The sequence below is a fragment of the Barbus barbus genome (assembly GCF_936440315.1).
Source record: "Barbus barbus genome assembly, chromosome: 13".
In the NCBI taxonomy this organism is placed as follows: Eukaryota; Metazoa; Chordata; class Actinopteri; order Cypriniformes; family Cyprinidae; genus Barbus; species Barbus barbus.
This window is the reverse complement of record NC_136741.1, coordinates 3,340,087-3,359,205: the sequence shown is the minus strand read 5'-3', so window position 1 is coordinate 3,359,205 and position 19,119 is coordinate 3,340,087. Positions and strand designations below refer to the sequence as shown.

The 19,119-nt window shown below is 38.8% G+C and overlaps 2 protein-coding genes and 1 long non-coding RNA gene across 6 annotated transcripts in view; all 3 read right to left on the bottom strand.

The window, feature by feature from the left end:
* Positions 1-688: 688 nt before the first annotated feature.
* Positions 689-4,298, bottom strand: LOC306879581. The gene is made up of 3 exons (XR_013785022.1): positions 4,060-4,298; positions 2,004-3,969; positions 689-1,367 (listed from the first exon to the last, which is right to left on the bottom strand). It is a non-coding gene; the product is annotated as an uncharacterized lncRNA (long non-coding RNA).
* A 1-nt stretch (position 4,299) lies between these two features.
* On the bottom strand, positions 4,300-16,379 carry LOC306879579 (RNA-binding protein 26-like). 4 transcript variants are annotated; one of them, XM_079432628.1, is made up of 23 exons: positions 16,193-16,379; positions 16,001-16,096; positions 15,609-15,727; positions 15,248-15,384; positions 14,027-14,118; positions 13,657-13,892; positions 12,866-13,129; positions 12,534-12,773; positions 12,293-12,433; positions 11,346-11,480; positions 11,096-11,207; positions 10,647-10,806; positions 10,367-10,546; positions 9,344-9,463; positions 9,173-9,238; positions 8,847-8,972; positions 8,668-8,742; positions 8,333-8,500; positions 8,150-8,254; positions 7,035-7,238; positions 6,863-6,949; positions 6,671-6,784; positions 4,300-5,042 (listed from the first exon to the last, which is right to left on the bottom strand). In XM_079432628.1, the coding sequence occupies exons 2-23, from the start codon at positions 16,057-16,059 to the stop codon at positions 4,953-4,955; spliced, it is 3,030 nt and encodes a 1,009-aa protein (XP_079288754.1). In that variant the 5' UTR covers positions 16,060-16,096; positions 16,193-16,379; the 3' UTR covers positions 4,300-4,952. The 4 variants fall into 4 exon arrangements, with proteins under 4 accessions (XP_079288754.1, XP_079288756.1, XP_079288755.1 ...); XM_079432630.1 differs by having other exon boundaries at positions 10,382-10,546; positions 16,193-16,375; XM_079432629.1 differs by having other exon boundaries at positions 14,027-14,115; positions 16,193-16,375.
* A 434-nt stretch (positions 16,380-16,813) lies between these two features.
* LOC306879578 (neurobeachin-like protein 1) overlaps positions 16,814-19,119 on the bottom strand; it is a 55,042-nt gene continuing 52,736 nt past the window's right edge. The window contains exon 53 of the mRNA XM_079432627.1: positions 16,814-19,034. Coding sequence (XP_079288753.1) covers positions 18,933-19,034 — 102 coding nt within the window. The 3' untranslated portion in view covers positions 16,814-18,932. The remainder of the gene's footprint in view (positions 19,035-19,119) is intronic.

The following is a 19,119-nucleotide window of genomic DNA, read 5'->3' as shown; positions in this document are numbered from 1 at the left end:
ACATTCACACCGTCAGACACCTTTGGCAGCTCCTGCTCATGTGTTTCTCACTGACTTCACTGGAGTATTTTTAACACAAGTGACGGCTGGATCTGCCTGTGGTGGCACCGAGATTCGCGCACCCCTGACACCAGTATCTGGGATGATCCATTGCCCCTGGCAACACAGGGCCTATTCCCAGAAGCCCCTCTGATTTATGGAGCTAATTTTGCCGTGTTGCTGGGGAATCTGGGATTTGTGGTTCAGCTGAGGGCAGTTGTCTGCATGACAAGGCCACTGTAAAGTTCAAACAGCCAAAGCTTCTGTCAGCACCTTTACTGACGCCGCAGAGTGAGACAGATGGAGCGACTCCTGATAACTCACCCAGAGAGACGAAAACTACAGTAATCGGTCATTACAAGCGCTGTACTGAAATCCCTCATACTTCTGTTCTTTTCTTCTGTAAAAATGCAATTAATTCATCCACTTAATTCAAGTACTTCAGCTGTTCTCAAAAAAACAGGCTGTTGACAAACTTTCAGAGGCATCTCAATAACTTTAGAATTTTGGTTTTAGTTGCATTTATCTTAAACTGCTAAAACAAAAAATGCATGTGTATATATAATATATAAATGACATTTGAGTTCATTAAAACAGTATCAGAAGAACATATGAGCTTAGATGATCCTTCGAATATAGTCTTGGACATGGGGGGGGGCTCATATCACATGTTTCTGCGGCATACAAAACCATAAGGATCTACACAAAGGTCTATCTTTTGGTCAGTTTCAACGAGCACTAACTTAAAAGCTGCAAGTTCACAGTGCTGCAGCTTCAGATTGTTTCAGATTTTGAATGCAATCATTGATTTTGAAAGCAAACCATGTGTGATTTATTACACCACCCTGCATCACATTTGCTGAATGAAATCCAGTACTTGTTTCTTATCGATTTTGGGTTGCTGATTCCAAAAATAGTGCATGTTTTGCTCGAGTATGTTACACTTTCACAAAATATGATTTTATAGCCTTTTTGCTTTTGACAATCATTTGTAAGGTGAACACTCTTGTATTATCCCAAAATCATCAGAACAACTGACAAGAATCATATCTTTCTCTGAGCCAGATTACATTTTTTGTTTTTCAATTCTCATCTTATTTTTACATGTATGAATGATTTTGAAGACTTTATGCCAAATCCTGAGTTCCACTTTTTCCACTCCTTTGCAACTTGTTAAAAGTTAAAAGATACATTTTGAATGCTTGTTCTGTCATCAAAACGTTTGACATTTGTCTGCTTTATCTCAGCATCAAGTTAGGTTTTACAAGTGAGCTTAATTTTTTCCAAGATGCAGGGCTGTGTAGTGTATTATAAACAGAAACCCTACACTGTAAAAAATGATCGTGATTTAACGGTAAAAAAATGTGAAAATGCTACGGTAAAAACCTGTTACATGGTTAACGGAAACTTCCTGTAAAATTTACAGGGAAAAACCGTAAACTGACGTTCCCAGAATTCCCTGCGTTCCATTTCAAATTCTGTTTGAATTTGACGTTTTTTCTTTGAAATAACTGTTTCTTCTTAGTTTTTTCTTATCAGTTATGTTTATTAGGGTTGTATGTTACATCTAATGTTGTTAAATTAATGTTTATAGCATATTTCAGTTTAAGGAGTCTCACCATGATGGTGTTTAGTGCTTGTATGAATGACACTGTGCACCTTCTGTATATGCTATTGTTTAAAAGTTGCTTGAGATGGGCTTTGGCTCATCATGTGACTTTCTCATCATCACCTGCATTTGGTAGTTATCAGTGTATTTCAAAAGAACGAAACAGATTTCAGTACTTTAATAGGTTGGTATATTAAGATTATATCAGTTAAAGAAATTACGGTATTTAACTGTAAATGTAAGTTAAAACCGTAAAACCTAAAACGTTGCTACTGTATTTTTTACGGTAGAATTCTGGCAACCACAGCTGCCAGTTTTTTACCGTGAATTTGACAGATTTTTTTTTACAGTGTACAGTAGAGTTTGACAATCTACATTTTTAATGCTTAAAGTCCACAATGTGACCACAGCTTTAACATACAGAACAACATTTCCACTGTTTCGTAGTCATTTAAAGGGACAGGTCACCCAAAGATGAGCATTCTCTCATCAATTACTCACCCTCACGTTGCTCAAAATTCATATGGATTTCTTTTATAACCTCTTTATGAACTGAACTTGTTGAAGTGTCAAAATTTTGGTGGAATGGAAATCTCAGGTTTCATTAAAAATATCTTCATTTGTTTTTGGCAGATCAACAAAAGTCTGATGGGTTTGGACGGCCATGAGGATGAGTAATTTATGATGTTGGGTGAACAAACTCTTTAAAGGTATAGGAACACTATGTATTCTTGGTTATAATTTCAGTAATCTAAAGTTTAAAAGTGATGCAACTTTAAAATCTGTCGAGTAAATGAGGTCACGTCTGCATATAGCAGATAAGATCACCATTTATCTTACTTTACTGGATCATTTTCCAAAAACAAAAAAATAAAAGCAAATGTAGAATAAACAAATAAAAGTAATTATCAAAATTCTTCTGCTTTCTTGTAAGCAGTACAATTTGCTCAGGTCTATATTGACCGCTGCACAGCGGTATAAAACCCAGTTCAAAGAAGCTCAGTCTTCCTCTTTCTCAGATATCCAAATAAGAAAATGTGGCCCAACCAAAGATTCCTCCTCAGGCCTGTTTTATGATGTAGAGTTAGAGATTTAGTCTCAAACTGAGCTCTGCATCTCTGGCCGAGGGGGTTTTGTTTTTTAAAGGATGTCGGGGATAAACACTAAATTAATCATGTTTTGGCTGAACTTGCTGGGGACTGAAATTTGCTTTTAGAGGCCTGTGATCACATAAAATATTAAAGACTTTCTCCACTAGCAGGAGGCTACGGAAAAAACACTGGGCACCGTCACCCATCGCAGATTTGGAGATCGTTTTAGTGAAACAATCAAATAAATCCCCATTTGATCAGAACTGGATGTGGATTACATGTAAATTTAAATAAGCAGGACGAATTATGATTTCGCATACATTAATGACCCAAATCAGAACATAACTTCACACCTAATTTTCGATTCTAAATTTCAGAGTCGAACACCATTCACTTCACCGGTTAAGAAATAAACCCATTTATCTTACAGACACAAATTACAGATTAAAGAGTCTTTACAAATGACTGGGCCAATGTAAACGCGTTAGCTGAAGCGCTCCGACACGCTCTAAACTAGTTAGCCCACGTTTTCTGCGGTAAATTCATTACGCAGTTTATTCCGCCGGAAACACATTGGCCTCATGGACTCGCAGCTCACGATGAGTCTGAGTTTAACAAATACATCACTTCATTACGGAGTAGTCGGGCTGCAGGGGTCCCTCAGATTAAATAGGCCTATTTAAGAACCGCGATTTACATCCTTCACACACCACGACAATCTCCATAGTAACGACACACCAACTGACCCAACAAAGCTTATTAAAATGTTATATTACACCAGGAGAGAGGTCAAAGGTCAAATTTTAACTAGGGGAGGAATGGGACACACACACACTCACTTAAGGCCTGTACAATGGTGAGAGATCAGGTCCCAGCGACCGACGGAGGGGGTATTGGGAGAAAAGAGCAGCATGAGGCCGTGTAGGAGGGGGCGAGATCCACTTAAGGGCCCCCTTGCTGGGCCGGGCGAGGCTTAGTTGGTGGGGGTAAAGCTGAGCTTCATGGCACACTCCAAGAGCAAATCAAATTCTTCACAATTAGCTGAGCTTCCACGACAGGCACCAAGGTGGGAGAGCCCCATCACCGACTGCTACAGCTCTGATTGGGTAATTCGTTCTCCACTATGCAAATGTGATGCGCAGAGGTTGTATGGTGGGCCGGATGCAAGTCGTCAGGATGGTGCGATGGCGTCAAGGGTCAACAAATATTGTAAAAACAGGTTTTAGTGTCCTGCGGGAAAAGAGCAGGGCAGTTTCATCACAAGTTGACAATGTAAAAATAATTAGAAAAGGACATAAAGAATGTGAATGAAGACCATACCGATTTGTAACGGGACATGTTTGGTGATCCGATGTAGTTCAGCCTTCATCCATAAACACATGACCTAATGGACAGACATGCACAACAGTTACAGTTAGTCACCTCAAAAGAAAAACAGATGTAAAACAATATATAAAACACTTTGCTTACCTCATTTGATGCTGTTTGTGTTCTATACTTACTTGCTGGTACTGTAGGTGCATGATGAATTTAGGAAATTTGCTCTTTTTGTGAAGATTGGGGGGGGTGGGGGTGAAATGGTCTTTATTCAGCTGTTCAGATTTTTTTTTCTCAATGCTGCTTTTGCAGCAGAGCTCTCAATATTTTTTTTCTTTTTTCTTTTTTTTTGCAGCTGATGTTTTTTCTAGACCATTTCAATTCTTTATTTTTTTACATTTCAAAATTAAACCCAGGAGATGAATCCAGAAGCAAAACATTCATACAAACCATTAAAATTGATACATACATAAAATATGTACACGAAAAGCTACATCCTCATCAGGCTGATTATACTAAGGAAAGCATACAACATGTTTTAGAACAACGCTTCAAAAATGCTCCACTGTTGTCTTGAAAAGAAATTTGGGTCAACATACTGACCATTAAAAAAAAAAGAAAAACAATGTAGCCGCCAAAAATGTTTTGACACGATACGAAATAAAACGATGACGGCGAGAAATCAAATCATTCGTGTTATCTTACATCTCAGTAATTGAAATTCACAGCCTTTTGAGTAACATTTTCTATTTGTTGCTCAGGTTTGATTAGTAAAATATAAAAGCCAATGAAATGTAAATCAGATTTTTAAAAACAACCCTTTCAAAAACACAGAACTCAAGATCCGATGCGCTCGAGTGGTGCAGTGCAGCAGGACTGGACACATGACTTCATCTTCATCTGCGCCATGAGCGTGGCTCGTTATCGTCTTCCTCTTCATCATCGTCCTGCAGCAGCGAATCATCCACGAGCGAATCCTCTGGAAACTACAGCCAATCAGAAAACACACACTCAGAATCAAATGAATGCAGAACGATAAGGCAAGAAATAGGGCCTTTGTAAATATCGGATCAGCTTTCCAGCGCTGGAGAGAACTCAAGGATCAGAAGGCCTGCGATCGGACGCAGAGGTTGCTTTGTTTCTTCCCGATAGGTGAGGTGTCTACACCGGACGCGCCGCAACAGTTAAAAGTCTGCCTACACTGGACGCGTGCATTTCAGGCGAGAATGTAGTTGTTTAAAACTCAAATCTGCAGTTTATTTATAGCCAAGTGCTCATGTATCCCGACAAGAGGAGCATAACCTCGTCCTTCTGACATTTGCCGCTGGCTCTGATGTCTCTGTTGTGGATAAACATAAGATATCATTCGTTTTGGGTAAATCTAACAGGCAATCTTTGGTCTTTATCCTACTGCTCTATTAATGTGTTTAAATGAAAACAAAAAGAGGCAGTGGTGTTTGATATATTTCGTCTGTAAATACAGTGAGGAAGATTGCAGCAGCCAAGGCGAGCTGACTGATGTTATCAAGTATGCTGCTCTTTGCAGAATTACAGGACGTGTGTCGTTCCGTCCGCGGGAGCTCACACTCCCGAGTCGAACTCGTGAAGTCCGAACTACGGAGGATGCAAGGCCGAAATTTGCGTACTTGGTATTGAGAAACGCTCGCAGGCCTAACGTTACATCACCAGACTATTTGCCTAATCTTCTCTGTACTTTAGACTGCGATGGAAACACAGACAGCAACAGGTCTGGGGGGGGGGGGGGGGGGGGGGGGAAGTTCCTGGGACATATTGTTCCAGGTAATTTCGGTGGAAAAGCAGCTTTTGTTTTCACAAAATTGTTGCTTGGGTTGCGTAGGCTACATATATGTGGGGCGGATCTATCAAAATAAGGGCGAGACCCTTTTGGGGTAGGGGCGTGTTTGTTTTGATGATTTCAAATATCAACATTGGCTTCCAGAAATCGCTTACCCTGTTTTTGTTTTTAACTTAAGTGGTACATTAAGTTGTGTCCATACACTGATGACTTCATTTGTTATAAATGATCACAATTTAAGAGAGAGAGATATTAAGTGTGTTAGCTGCGTCTGTGCGTCTCTCAGCAGCAGCGTCTACTAATAGCGAATCTTTAAGTTAAACTGCTTCAAGAACCTCGCTACTGAGAAACATCATGTAGCTTTTCAACTGCGATTCTATTTTATTGATAAATTCGCGGAGCAGCACTGACAACAAGTTTCTGTTGGCGTCTCCGTGTCTGTACTGTGTGTGCGTCTGTGAGAGAGAACGGGATAAATAAATCGTGATTCCCAAACATAAAAAAGGTGGAAGACATGAAAATAGTTTGTTATATTTTACCCTATTGTTTGTTATATTTATTTGCTCAATGTCTTCTGGGTTTTTGGTTCTTTTACTGTTCTAGATAGCCCATATTATAACAAAAATATGGTATCTCTCTTCATTGTGTTTGGCCCCCCTGGACGAGCAAGCATAGGTACGTGCTTAGAATGCCCATGCGTAAATCCAGCCCTGCTTGCACACCTAATAAAAAGTAGCACAAATGGCTTGAACAGAGTAAACCAAACACCCTTAAAGTGAACTGTGATAAAGGGCGTACCTCCTCATCCTCAGGTTCAACCTCATCCGGGTTTGTTGTGTTGAGGGAAGCCGTGGGCTTGTGCCAGGCCAAACGCAGCTCCAGATTATTAAACCGAACGCCGTGGATGGCCGCCTGGGGAACAGAGTTGAAGTTTAGACTCAGCATGAAGGCATGCATGTATGTTTACACTGATGTTTATGGGTTATGTACCTGTTCTGCCTCTGCACGAGTTTTGTATGTAATGATGGCACTAAGACTAGAATCCTCCATCTGGCAATCGTCAATCTCCCCGTATTGCTGGAGGTTAGCGGGAGAACCAGTTATTACTCAAAGACATACCTCATAAACAGTGTGATGCAACATGCCCTTTAATGTTACTCACTGCGAAGTGTGGCAGCAGGTCGACTCGATCTGCCTCAGTGAAACCGCTGATCTCTAAACCTCGGGGTCGATGATCCACCACAGCATGAGTTGGGACTCCTCTCCCGCGTCCTCGAATCCCTCGGCCTCGGCTCCTCAGGGCCCCCCGACCCCTGCCGTGGGCCCCCCTCCCACGTCCTGGGGTCAGAAGCCCCCTTTTGGCAGCCTGAATGAAAGCACCTGATTTAAGCTCATGGAGTTTAAGTAACACTACAGTGCCACTCAGTGGAAGAACTGAGAATGAGTTTCCTGTTTATAACCTATTCACTACTATAATAAAAGTGTACTTTCTTATGCTACTAGCACTGCAAAGTTTCTGGATTGACAATCATATTTAAATGCGGGGCTGAATCTAAAAATGCAATGTTTGACAGTGGCAACATACGGGACTAAAAGATCTGATGCTGCATGTCAAAACAGATGTGTGAATTAAGTATTGTAAACTAACAGACGTGCCAATTTCTCTATGCAATGTGTGATGTTTTTATTTCTCAAACAACTCGCTTCGCTACAACATCGTTTAATTGCCTTTTTTCTTTTCATATTTTTATACTGGTTCAACGGCACCTTTAAATAAATATGATTTTAAACATTTCTTTTGGTGTTCATTTAGTTAAGTGGTCACTATGTCAAGATTGTTTTTAACTGTTGATTTTTTAGCAGTGTTATTTCAGTATCATGGAAATACTAGTACAGTTTTTATTAATATTTTGAAAAAATTTTGTTCCATTTAAAATTAAAATTTTAGTAATTTTGTTGTGTTCTTTTGTAATTTATATAACATTTATTATACATTTATTTAATTAATAAATGGATTTCATTTATTTCATTGTTTTAGTTGTAGTTATTTTTGTACAATAAACTAAATTAAAATGAGAAATATTGCCTTGGCAACTAGCCGAAATAAGTATTTTATTATTTGGTTTGTTTTCATTTTAGTTTCATATAGAACTAATATATACAGACTAACAGCTAAATTTGGAAAAATATAAATGTGCCATATTCTAGCTATAAGAAATAAAGTAAAAGCAAAAATGTGCTCAAGACTAGAGCTTTGTGTCTCTTTGTAAAATATACCTCCAACTGCAGCTGAGTGTATTTGATCTTGAGTTCAGCAGTGTCCTCTCCTGCCTGCACTTTCTTATAAAGGTCCAACTCTGTGTCCAGGAGCTCCTTTTGAGCCTGAAAACGGAGATGCATCACACACACATGCAGAAAAACTCATTTCTTGCTTATGGTGCTTTGGGACTGTGTGTGTACCTGAGCTTTGCTCTTGAGTGTGGTCTTGAGGGCATTAGTACTGGACAGTCCTTTCATCTCCTCCTGCAGTTTGGCGATGCCGTTGGTGAGGGTGGTGAGGGTCTGCATGATCAGAGCTTTATCCTCCACCTTCATGGACTTGTTCTTTTCCAGCTTAGATATAAGGAGCTGAAGACACACACACGTCTCAATCCCAAACTTTTAAAAGAGAGTGTTCTTTTGAACCTTAACTCATTAAAATACTCCTGGTTAACAGATCTAGGAAACAACGAGCATTTTTCTAATTAACATAACATATGAACAACAAGACACAAGGACAATGAATAATGCCGCACCTTCTGAGTCTGAATGTGCTTCTCCAAAATCTCCTGTTTCTTTTTCCGAACATCATGTTGAAGCTTCAGCGTCTCCTGGTGGAGAATGACAGGACCACATTTACAGTAGTTCAATACTGCTAACACAAGCATAAAATGTGTGACTTGCAGGTTGCTTTTTCCAGCACATTAATACAAACCTGTTTCCTTTTCAGGGCATCTTCTGCGCTGACAGTGGTGCTCCCAAATGGCGCTCCCTTCTGGCCAGCTTTCAGTGCAGCTGGGTTATAAACAGTCTTAGTCAGGCCAGTAGATGTGGAAAAGACCTGAAAAGAAATGAAAGATATTACCAAGAGATTATACATTATGTATACATGTAAAAGGGTCTCAAAATAAGCCAGCAGGGCACAACAAGATGGCACTGCTGAATGCATATTCTTCACAAACGTGTAAATAGGGATGCAATGTGGACTAGACTTTCTGATAACAGTACAAAGCCTTGCTATGTAAAAATATGAGAACAAACCTTTCCTCCAAGGCCAGTTGGTTTAGAGAGGCCCAAACGCTCCTTCACTGAAGCCTTGACTATATTCTGAAGAGAACAGAAACACAGAGACATGCTGAGATCTGAGACGAGAAAGACAAAGCACAAATACAAAACACACATGATCAGGAACAGTTTGAGTCACACATTCACCTGTCGAGGGCCGCCGGGGTCATGTGAGGATTCAGGGTGGGCTGTGGGCAGGGGTCCGAGCCGGTCTTTCACTGACTGTTTCAGTGTGGTCACCATAGGCTCCTGGGCTGTCTGTATGTTCTACAAACAACAAACATCAGATTTTACAACTGGAACCATCTGATATATGAAACTGTTTATGCACACTGATCATGATGTTTGCCTAATACACTCAGCAGTCAGATCATGCACAATAAAAAGACTCAATATTGTAAGAATTTGTATGTACGAATGTGTAAGAATTTTTTTGTGTTGTGGAAAGAGGTATTAATACAACATGGGTAGTAATTAGTGGATCATCAATATATAGCCAAGGTTGATTGAGTGAACTGTTCATTGTAGTGTTTAATTTGCTTTCTGTTCATGAGTGATTCAATTATTTTTTTCAAAAACATTATAATTGGATCACAGAACAAAAAAGCTGTTGAAAAAGTATAAATCAATTGAACACATTTAATGTTAAAATTAATTTTCAAATGAATTATTTTAATGATATATAAAATCGACTGCATTGTGCTTGTGAAATTAAAAAAAGATCAATCTTTTAGTTACTATATACTAAATTATGATAAACATTGTGATGCATGTTAGTTACAATCTTGAAACTAAAGTGTTAATATAAACATTTTGATAAAAATCATCATCTACCATATGTACATTAAACTGATAAACATAAGTGATAAATAAAAATGGATTATTTTATAAAATTGTAATGCGTGTTATTTATTTTCTTAATATTAAATTGTGATAAATCAATAAAAATCGTGATGTCTTATTCACTCCTTAAATAATGAAAAAGTATTTATTATTTACCATCTTTAAATTGTGATAAATGTGTTAGTTAATATCTTTAAATAAAATCAATATTTAATAAAAACAAATCAAATCTATATTAGTCAATTAAATTTAAATATACATTTTTAGTGGCATCGGTCACTAATAAAATATTGCTCGACCACGAATGGATCTAATGGTTGAATTTACTGGAGGATTTGATACCGGATGTGGAGTGGAGTGTGTGTGCTCCATCGCGCCCTCTCTGTGCCAGTGAACTCTGATGAAGCGGTTGTTGAGCACTGCCTCTGTGCTCTGCATGGCCCGTTTGCCTTCTTCAGGAGAGGCAAACTGGATCAGCGCCCCCTCTGGGTCATTATTATATGCCACCTAAAACAGAGGAAATGTGCTTATAAGATCTTTAAGATCATGAACATCATATCACAAATGTTGACTTTTAACCATCACAAGCTTATTTGAGTTATAGTACCTGTAGATTGACGATGGTGCCGAACTTGCTAAAGTGCTCGTTTAGTTTGCTGATGTTGTTGAGCTCAGGAGGAATCTGACGGATGGCCAGTTTGGTGTTTGCTGAAGAATAGGGCACTTTTCTGTGAAAGCCGTGGTGGTTGGGTTTGTTGAAGTTTGGTCTGTAGAGCGAACGGAAACATGCACATTGAGGTCAAATGTAAGGAATGAAACAGACTGAAGAGACAGAGCAAATGCACGCAGCACCAAACAATGGATACTTTGTGTGCACTCAAGCATTTGAAAAGATAGTTTTTTCTTATAGAGAACATTTTAATAAACCTCTTTAGAAAGACTGCATTCATATTCAACTATATGCACCCTTTTATGTACCTATTCAGAAAATAATAATTAAATAAAATACTTATTTTTAAAATTGATCATTTTAAAATTCTAAAATTTTTGTCTTACTTGTCAAACCAGGGTTTCTTTGCAGGAATCGCTCCATCATGCAGTCCTGCTCCTCTCTTCCTGGAGTCTGATTCTAAAACTATCCGAGCGCTGTTGCTGTTCAACATTTTCTCTGAAAGAATTACACGCACAAACAGAGGGAAGCAAAAGAATAAGAAAAAGTGTTAGGATGTACTTAAATTCCACAGGAAGAAAAATAAGCAAATTGATGAGGAGCAGGTTTAGCAGGGAGGCCAGAGCTCACAGTTACCTCTAGGGGGCAGATCCACTTCTCCCATGGTCAGACCAATCAGATTGGGCCGCTGAGCGTTGACTCTGTGTCTGTACATGGGCCGTGAGGTCATGCTGGGGGCTTCAGGATTATACACCTCTGGCTCAAACGAATCTATACATTATAAAAACAATAACAGTTGTAATTCCATAATTATTAAATAATAATTAGTAGCATTTTTATTTGGTATGTATACTACCATTCAAAAATTAGGGGGTCAGAAAGATTCTTTGTTTTAAAGAAAGAAATTAATACTTTTTATTCAGCTAGGATGCATTAAATTGATAAATAGTGACTATAAAGACATTTATGATGTTACAAAATTTTTATATTTCAAATAAATGCTGTTCTTTTGCACTTCGTATTCATCAAAGACTCCTGAAAATAATGATCACGGCTTCAACAAAACATGGAACAGCACAAGATGCTGAAAATTTAGTTGTCGTCACAGGAATAAATCTCATTTTTAAATATATTCAAATAGAAAACTTATTTTAAAATGCAATAACATTTCCCAGTTATTATTGTTATTTTTAATCAAATAAATGCAGCCTTGGTGAGCATAAGAGACTTTTCAAAATCCATTTTTAAAAAAATCTTACCAACCCCAAATCTTTGAACCTTAGTGTAGTTGTGTAATAAGTGAGATAATAACAGTTTGCATCAATGCAAAATAGATCCCTAAAGTATGACATAAATCATATTTACCAGAATGTATTTACGATTTTTGGCTGATTGTACATAATGCTTTGATTTTCCCTATTCACTTGTATAGCGTTAAACAAAATTTCTTGCACCAAACTGGTCATAATTTACATAAGTCCTCACATGAGTCAGCTAGAATATGTCCAAGTTCAAGATATGGCAGTCCAGTTGAGTCATCATTGTATTACTCTATTAGACATGACGCATTCATAAGCACTTACCTGAAGTGAAGAGAGTTGGTGGAGGCTGGGTGATCGGAGGCCGGACACCTGACATCACTATAGTGGGCACAGAGCTGGTGATGGAGTTTGGTGGAGCATCCATGCCAGAGGGCTGCAGAGCAGGAAGCGGAGGAGGAGGACCTGAAAGAGAGAGGAACAGAACATTTAGCCTATAAAAAAAACACTCAATATTAAACATTAAAACGAAAAGTCTAGACCTAGGAAAAATGCTTTTTCATACCTGCTACAGGTGGTAGGCTGGGTGGCATAGTGCCCGGTGGGGGCACAGGTGGTCTGAGGTTCACTGGTGGAGTCAGGAGTGAGTGAGGGGGCGGCAGACCCGGAGGAGGTGGGCCGTCTACTCCAGGAAGAGGCGGTGGCTGGAAAGGAAGTATGCTGGGAAGATTAACGTCCTCCACCACCACTGGATCACTTCCGTGATCGAAAGGGCACATGTCGCCTCGCATACAGAAGCCTTTCTCTGTAGAGACAAGCAAATCAGGATGTTACTGACATAAAGATGGCTAGTCTGTCATGAACATGGCTCACTGATCAGAGTTAAAAATTCTGTACCGTCATAGTCACGACAGCGTTTTCTTGGTGGGCCGCCTCTGCCAAAGGGCGTGTGGTCCTGAGGGAATTCTGACCAGCTCTCAGTGGTGTTGTTCCCATGGTGGGTGGGGGCAATGACCGTGATGGTGCTACTAAGGGTGGGCACAGGGAAATGAGCAGAGGAGTTCCCGGCTGTGAGAGGCGTAGCGGTGTAGCCATCGGTGGTTGCCCCCTCCTGACGTTCTGGACGACTGTGCTCGTATTTTGGCTTTCCAGAATCTCGTTCTAGGACGGAAAGAAAAGTGTTCAATGGGAGCATGACAAAGTGAGCACTGTAAATGTTGTGCAAATGTTGTGAAACAATGTTGTTGTGAAAAAATACAATTTTATTTTAATGCAAGTAAGTTTCTAAGTATACTACAGTTAAAAAGTGGTCCGTTGTTTGGTAAAATTACTTATTTTACATTTAAAAAATTTTTTTTAGTTTGTGTTAATATTTTACAGCATTGTTGTTTTTAATATATTTTTGATCAGATAAATGCAGCCTTGTTGAATATGAGAGACTTCTTTCAAAAACATTAAGTTCTTACATTTTTCTAACTTTTTTACTTAAATGTAAGAACTAAAAACACTGGTTTTGTTAGTATTTTAGTTAGAAATATTCCATGCAGTCTCTATTAATAACAAAGGAACAAAATGTAAGCACTTAACATAAATCTGTTAGACAAAGCATTCTTGTCAACTACACACATAAAAATTCAAAGATGAGAATAAACCACATCAGACATCCCTAAAGTAAAGTGATATCTCACCTCTGCTTCTAGAGCGAGTCCGTGTGCGAGATCGTGATCGGCTGCGGTCCCGCTCTCTGTCTCTGTCCCGGTCACGAGTGCGGTCCTTACTCCAGCTGCGGCTACGACTGCGACTGTAAGTGCGGCTGCGTTCTCTTCTGCGGTTATAACGTTCCCTGTAGGAGTCCCTTCTGGGAGGGTTGCGGTCATACTCTCGCTTCCTGGAGCGGTCATCTTTCTTGCGGTCGTCTACTCTCCTGTAATTTAATTGGAATAGAAGAGAAAATGAGGATAGTTAACAAGCAAGCTGGCATAAGAGATGTGTATGTGGCATTTTGGGAAAGTTTAAAAAATAAAGACAATCTTATGTTCTATCTAATGTTAATCTCACCTGCTGTCTCGGCTGTATCTGGAGCTAGACGGAGGACTGTGGTTTATTCTCCTGGAGAATTTCTTTTCTCGATCCTCATCTCGGCTGGGCTGCTTATGTAAAGCAACCACAAAAATTAATACCATCAAGCAAAAAAGAAAACTGACAATTTAAGCTAAATTTCACAACGTGTACTACCGCTTAATAGTTTGGGGTCTGTAGGACTTTAAAAATGTTTTTTAAATAATGATCTTCTGCTCAGGCTGCATTTATTTGATCAAAAACAGTAAAAAAAATTTTTAATATTGTGAAGCATTAAGATTAAAAATTTAATTGTGATGCAAAGCTGAGTTTTCAGCATCTCCAGTCTTCAGTGTCACGTGATCCTTCAGAAATCATTCTAATATACTGATTTGCTGCTCAAAAAACATGTCTTATTATCATGTTGTAAACAGTTATGCTTGATATTTTGTATTTCTTTGATGAAAAGAAATTTCAAAAGAACAGCATTTCTTTGAAAGCCCTGGCACACATCCTGAATGAGTTACGGGACTTCCGGGTCCGAATACAAGCCGATCGGCATAAATGGAAGGATCAGAGAAAATGTAGATCATATACATGTAGAACATGTTTTGACCATTTTGAATCTGATCGGGACGAAATAGTCAGTGAGAGAGATGCCTTTACAGATACAGAAACATCTCTAGTTGTGTATGGACCAATAACCCATCAATCTGAATGTGTGTGTGTGATAATCTATATATGTGTGTGTGTGCGCACAGTATGTATGTAGCCTATAGGTGTCTGTGTGTTCTGTTTATTGAAAGCAATTTCAGTTATTCATATAATTATTTACAGGTGAAAGAATATGACATTTGAATGCATTTTGCTTGAAAATGCACTACTTTGATAAAAATGCATTTTTGTCCAAAATGTTGTATTTCTGATGAAACCTATGTGGATTCAAGTGGTGATAAAACGAACACATGAAGTGTGTTTTTTTTTAATTAAAAGCAGAGGCTTGCTTCTTTATTTTGATATATAATATGTTCATATATTCATAGCAGAAAATATTCTGAGGGCCGTCAAATTTAGGTGAAAATCATCAAAAATGCTGGCGGTGGCTGGCAACTTTTTTTTAAAACGCTGGCGGGGAAAGAGTTAAGAGTATTGACCCTACATTTTTAAAAGGTAGATTAGGATTATTCTGAATGTTGATCGTATGTGATTGTTTTATGTTACCTCCTCTCTCTTGGTTTCATCTTTCTCTGTGCGCTGCTGAGTTTCAGTTCTGCTTGCAGACGTCTGCTGCTCTGGTTGAGGTAGGTAACTCTTTCCGTTCACAGCTTCAAAAAGTTTGTCCACAAATGTCTGCGTCTCTGAAAGCAAAAGCAAATGAATGTTAAGCTTCAGAGATTCAGTTCTGACAGAATGACAATATAAGCACATCTGTCTTGGAAGTGAGGCAGCTGTTATGCAAATCATATCTAAAAAGTAAGTGACTTCAGGGAATGACTAACAACAGCCACCTACTAGTTATAGTTTTTTTCACCTGGTTTGAGCAAAAGCATATATTCAGATCATAAATAGAGTTGGATTATACCTTTCTGAAGGAATACATCCAACTGGTCAATGCATAGTGCTTTCAACTCCTTCTCAGATTTATCTTTCTTCACCAAGGCAACCACATATTTCGCAAGAGCATAAGGGTCAGCATCACATCTGCAGGACAGACATATACACTTCAGTTACATTAAACCCACATGATGTTCAGCCAGACATAAAGATCAACCTACAGCATCTTTACAGCAAGTTAAGATCATCTGTATAATAGATACAACTTACAATTGCTGGTAACTCGTGACTACTAGGATAACCACTTACAAGCATTATAGTTAATCCAATTTAAGACCAATATAAATGCACTTGTCAATCATAAAGTCATATAAAACTAAAGCCACTGAAGAACTGAATCATGTTGCTAGCATCACTTACATGGGTTCAAGAGTCTTCGAGAGCCACGTCCTCAAGGCATCGAGGTTTTCAATGATCATTTTTCAGAGGAGGGCTGTTTGTTCTGCAGTTATGCCCCTGTGAGAGTGACCAATAACAGTGAGTTTACAGTCTGCTCAGAATGTAGCGTAACGTTAATGTGTTTGTAATGTCAGGCCTGCCTCACTCACTCACCGCCCTCATAAACTCCCACTGGAATATCACATATAATTGTACACAAGCCAGGGAAGACAGCCGGTAACGGGAAGCTTAGACACGGTCTTTACTGTAGGAGTTATCGGGGTTGGTTTCTGTGCGCATGTGAACGAACTGTCCGCCACACTTTCAGCTCTTTCTTACTTTAGAGAAATGGCGACTGTTTATTCTCGCGGGCAAATCTCGCGAGAGTCCGCCGCCGCCGCCGCACACGGTCACTTCCAGAGAGTTTCTTAAAGGGGCCGCTGCGGTGTGAAGGCAGCATCATCACATTTTACAAAAAAGTATATGTTTCATTTCAAAATAATTCAACTTTTGGGTTATTTATTTATTATTATATTTTCTCGGTATTATATATTGCGAAATATATATTCACAAACAACACAACTGAGCAATAACACTATACTTGCCTATTAATCTCTTTTATAACATATACCCTCGTTAAAATGTTCTTTATTATCATATATTATGTTTTAATTCAAATGAAATCTAATGCACACAGAAGCTCCCAAATAAAATTCACTATGATTAATTTTCATCTTATAATAACATTACAAAATAAGTAAGATTTTACTGAATTATTTAGTTGAAAAACAAACTGACTTTTCAACAGGGCTTTAATGATAAATTTTCACGTATAACAAAGCAGTTTCTCTGTACAGATCAAGGAGACATTTAAAACAATCTGTTACAATTTTTCGTACCTGGAAAGTGCAAAAAAATACAATTCATAAACAGAAATAAAATTCATGCTGTACATTTCATACTGGATTCATAAATAAGCACAGATATACACACACATCCATTGTGACGGCTAAATCAAAAGCAGCTCAGTAAGTGATCTGACGGAGGAGTCACTGCTGAAGTTTGTCTGGTTCCTGCAGAACCCTGGCTGTCCACAGGGGTCACGAAAGGTCATGCTGTAGAGTTCAGGTCATGGAGTCCAATTTGCATGACGACAGAATAAAAAAGGCACTCCATTCGTATAATTAAAGGAAGAAAAACACATATACAAACAGATATGTGAATAAAAACAGCCACCTCTGGGATCTCCCGTTTAAAAAAAAAAAAATTACATTGACAGTCTAAAAAATACATGATTTAAAATAGAATAAATGCAAAGAAATCCAAAGCATTAATTTAGATCTCTTGGTATAACTTATATCCAAAAGCAACCAGCAGATGCAGGGAGCACTTTGTGATAGGAAATGAACAACTCATCCCGATTCAGACTTCAACTCCATAGCAAACTAAAACACATTTATGGAAGAACATACAACACACAAACTATATGAACATCCTGAAAAAGACATCTGCATTTTGGTATTAGTATCTTCATTAACATCTTCATATCTCGTATAAGTGTCAAAACAACCGTCCTTTAGTAAAGGAATGAATGTTATCACTCAAAGACATTAGTGTAGGAAAATGAGAATTAAAACAAACTAAACCCTTTCAAAAATAAAATAGTTTCCACCGAAATACCAGTTATCATCACTATGCAAGTCTAGTAATTTAGTACTAACAAATGCAAAACGTTTTTTCACACAGTTGTGACCATAATAAAGGTATTTTGCTGGAAATTATGATTTCTATGGTATATTCTTGTAAGGGACACGCCTACGGTGAGGAAATAAAAACTGCATATGATGGAGCAGAATTCAGATGAATTCTCTAAAAGGCCTGGAAGTTTACCTGCATAGTAAACGAAGACTGCATGGCTTAGAAATATAAAAGAGGAGGGGAAACAGCGTCTCACCTGACTATTGAATTATGCTGCATTGGTTCTAGCTGTTCCTCTCTTTGTAGTGCTCGGTTTGGATACTAGGAAGACTGCGGAGCATCGGTTAGCCAGTGGAATGCTTCAGAGGGACGAACTGTATTGCTTACTGTCTCACAAAGCCCTTCGAAACCGTCGAACCCCTTTGTATTTGTAGTGTTTCATCAAACAAAACCTTCAGATGCAACAAATCCATAAATCAAACTGTAGAATGGTTATAAAACTATTTGCATGTACATCCACGACAAAATTAAATCTTGCATTCTTCATTGAAATAAGTACATCACAATTCAAGTAATGAATGACAACACTCAACAGTTACACACAATAAATCAGCGTTTGCACCCCACCGATGTCAGTTTTGCTATAAAATGTGTTGGTCTATTGGAACAGAATACGTTATACGTATTTTGAATTATACTGGTGTAAATTATCATCCACTTTTCGAGGTCTGTGCAAGAGCAAGACTGTGCAAATAAATAATGCCTGTGTCCACTAATAAAACAACCTATGAAATATGACAAGGCCACTAAAGAGACACGTACTCAACACATAAAACCTGATGCATATGTGAACGTAGACATGACAAAAGCATGTTGTAATGATGCTGATGATAGCTGTGTTAATGATGATTAACTAAATGGGCATGGCACGTGTGGTGGAAACCGACAGAGAGGGCCGAGTCAGGAGGGTCAACATTAGGGTTTTCACAGAATTCAGACACATGTAGTTAGATGGTGCCTGCACCAGTCCAACTACACGAGGGAACACGCATCCGTTTGGCTCAACACACACACAGATTTGCATACAGGTGCTAAAAAAGTCCTTCATATTGTTTCAGCAAGAAGAGAGAGCCATCCTCCCAACTGAAACAATGGATTTGGGTGATTGACAGGGCAGAGGGCCAATCAGGCGGGAGGGCTGTGATTTGGGGGCGGGTCAGGGCTGCTGTTGGGTGTGATACTCTGTTTCTCCAGACGAGATCTGAGTGAGACGCTTACTGGAGCCCCAGAGTTTCCTCGTAATCTGGCCAGAACGCATCTGAGGAACGGAGAGGAGAGGAGAGGAGAGGAGAGGAGAGGAGAGGAGAGGAGAGGAGAGGAACAGTGGGCGGAAAAAATGATGA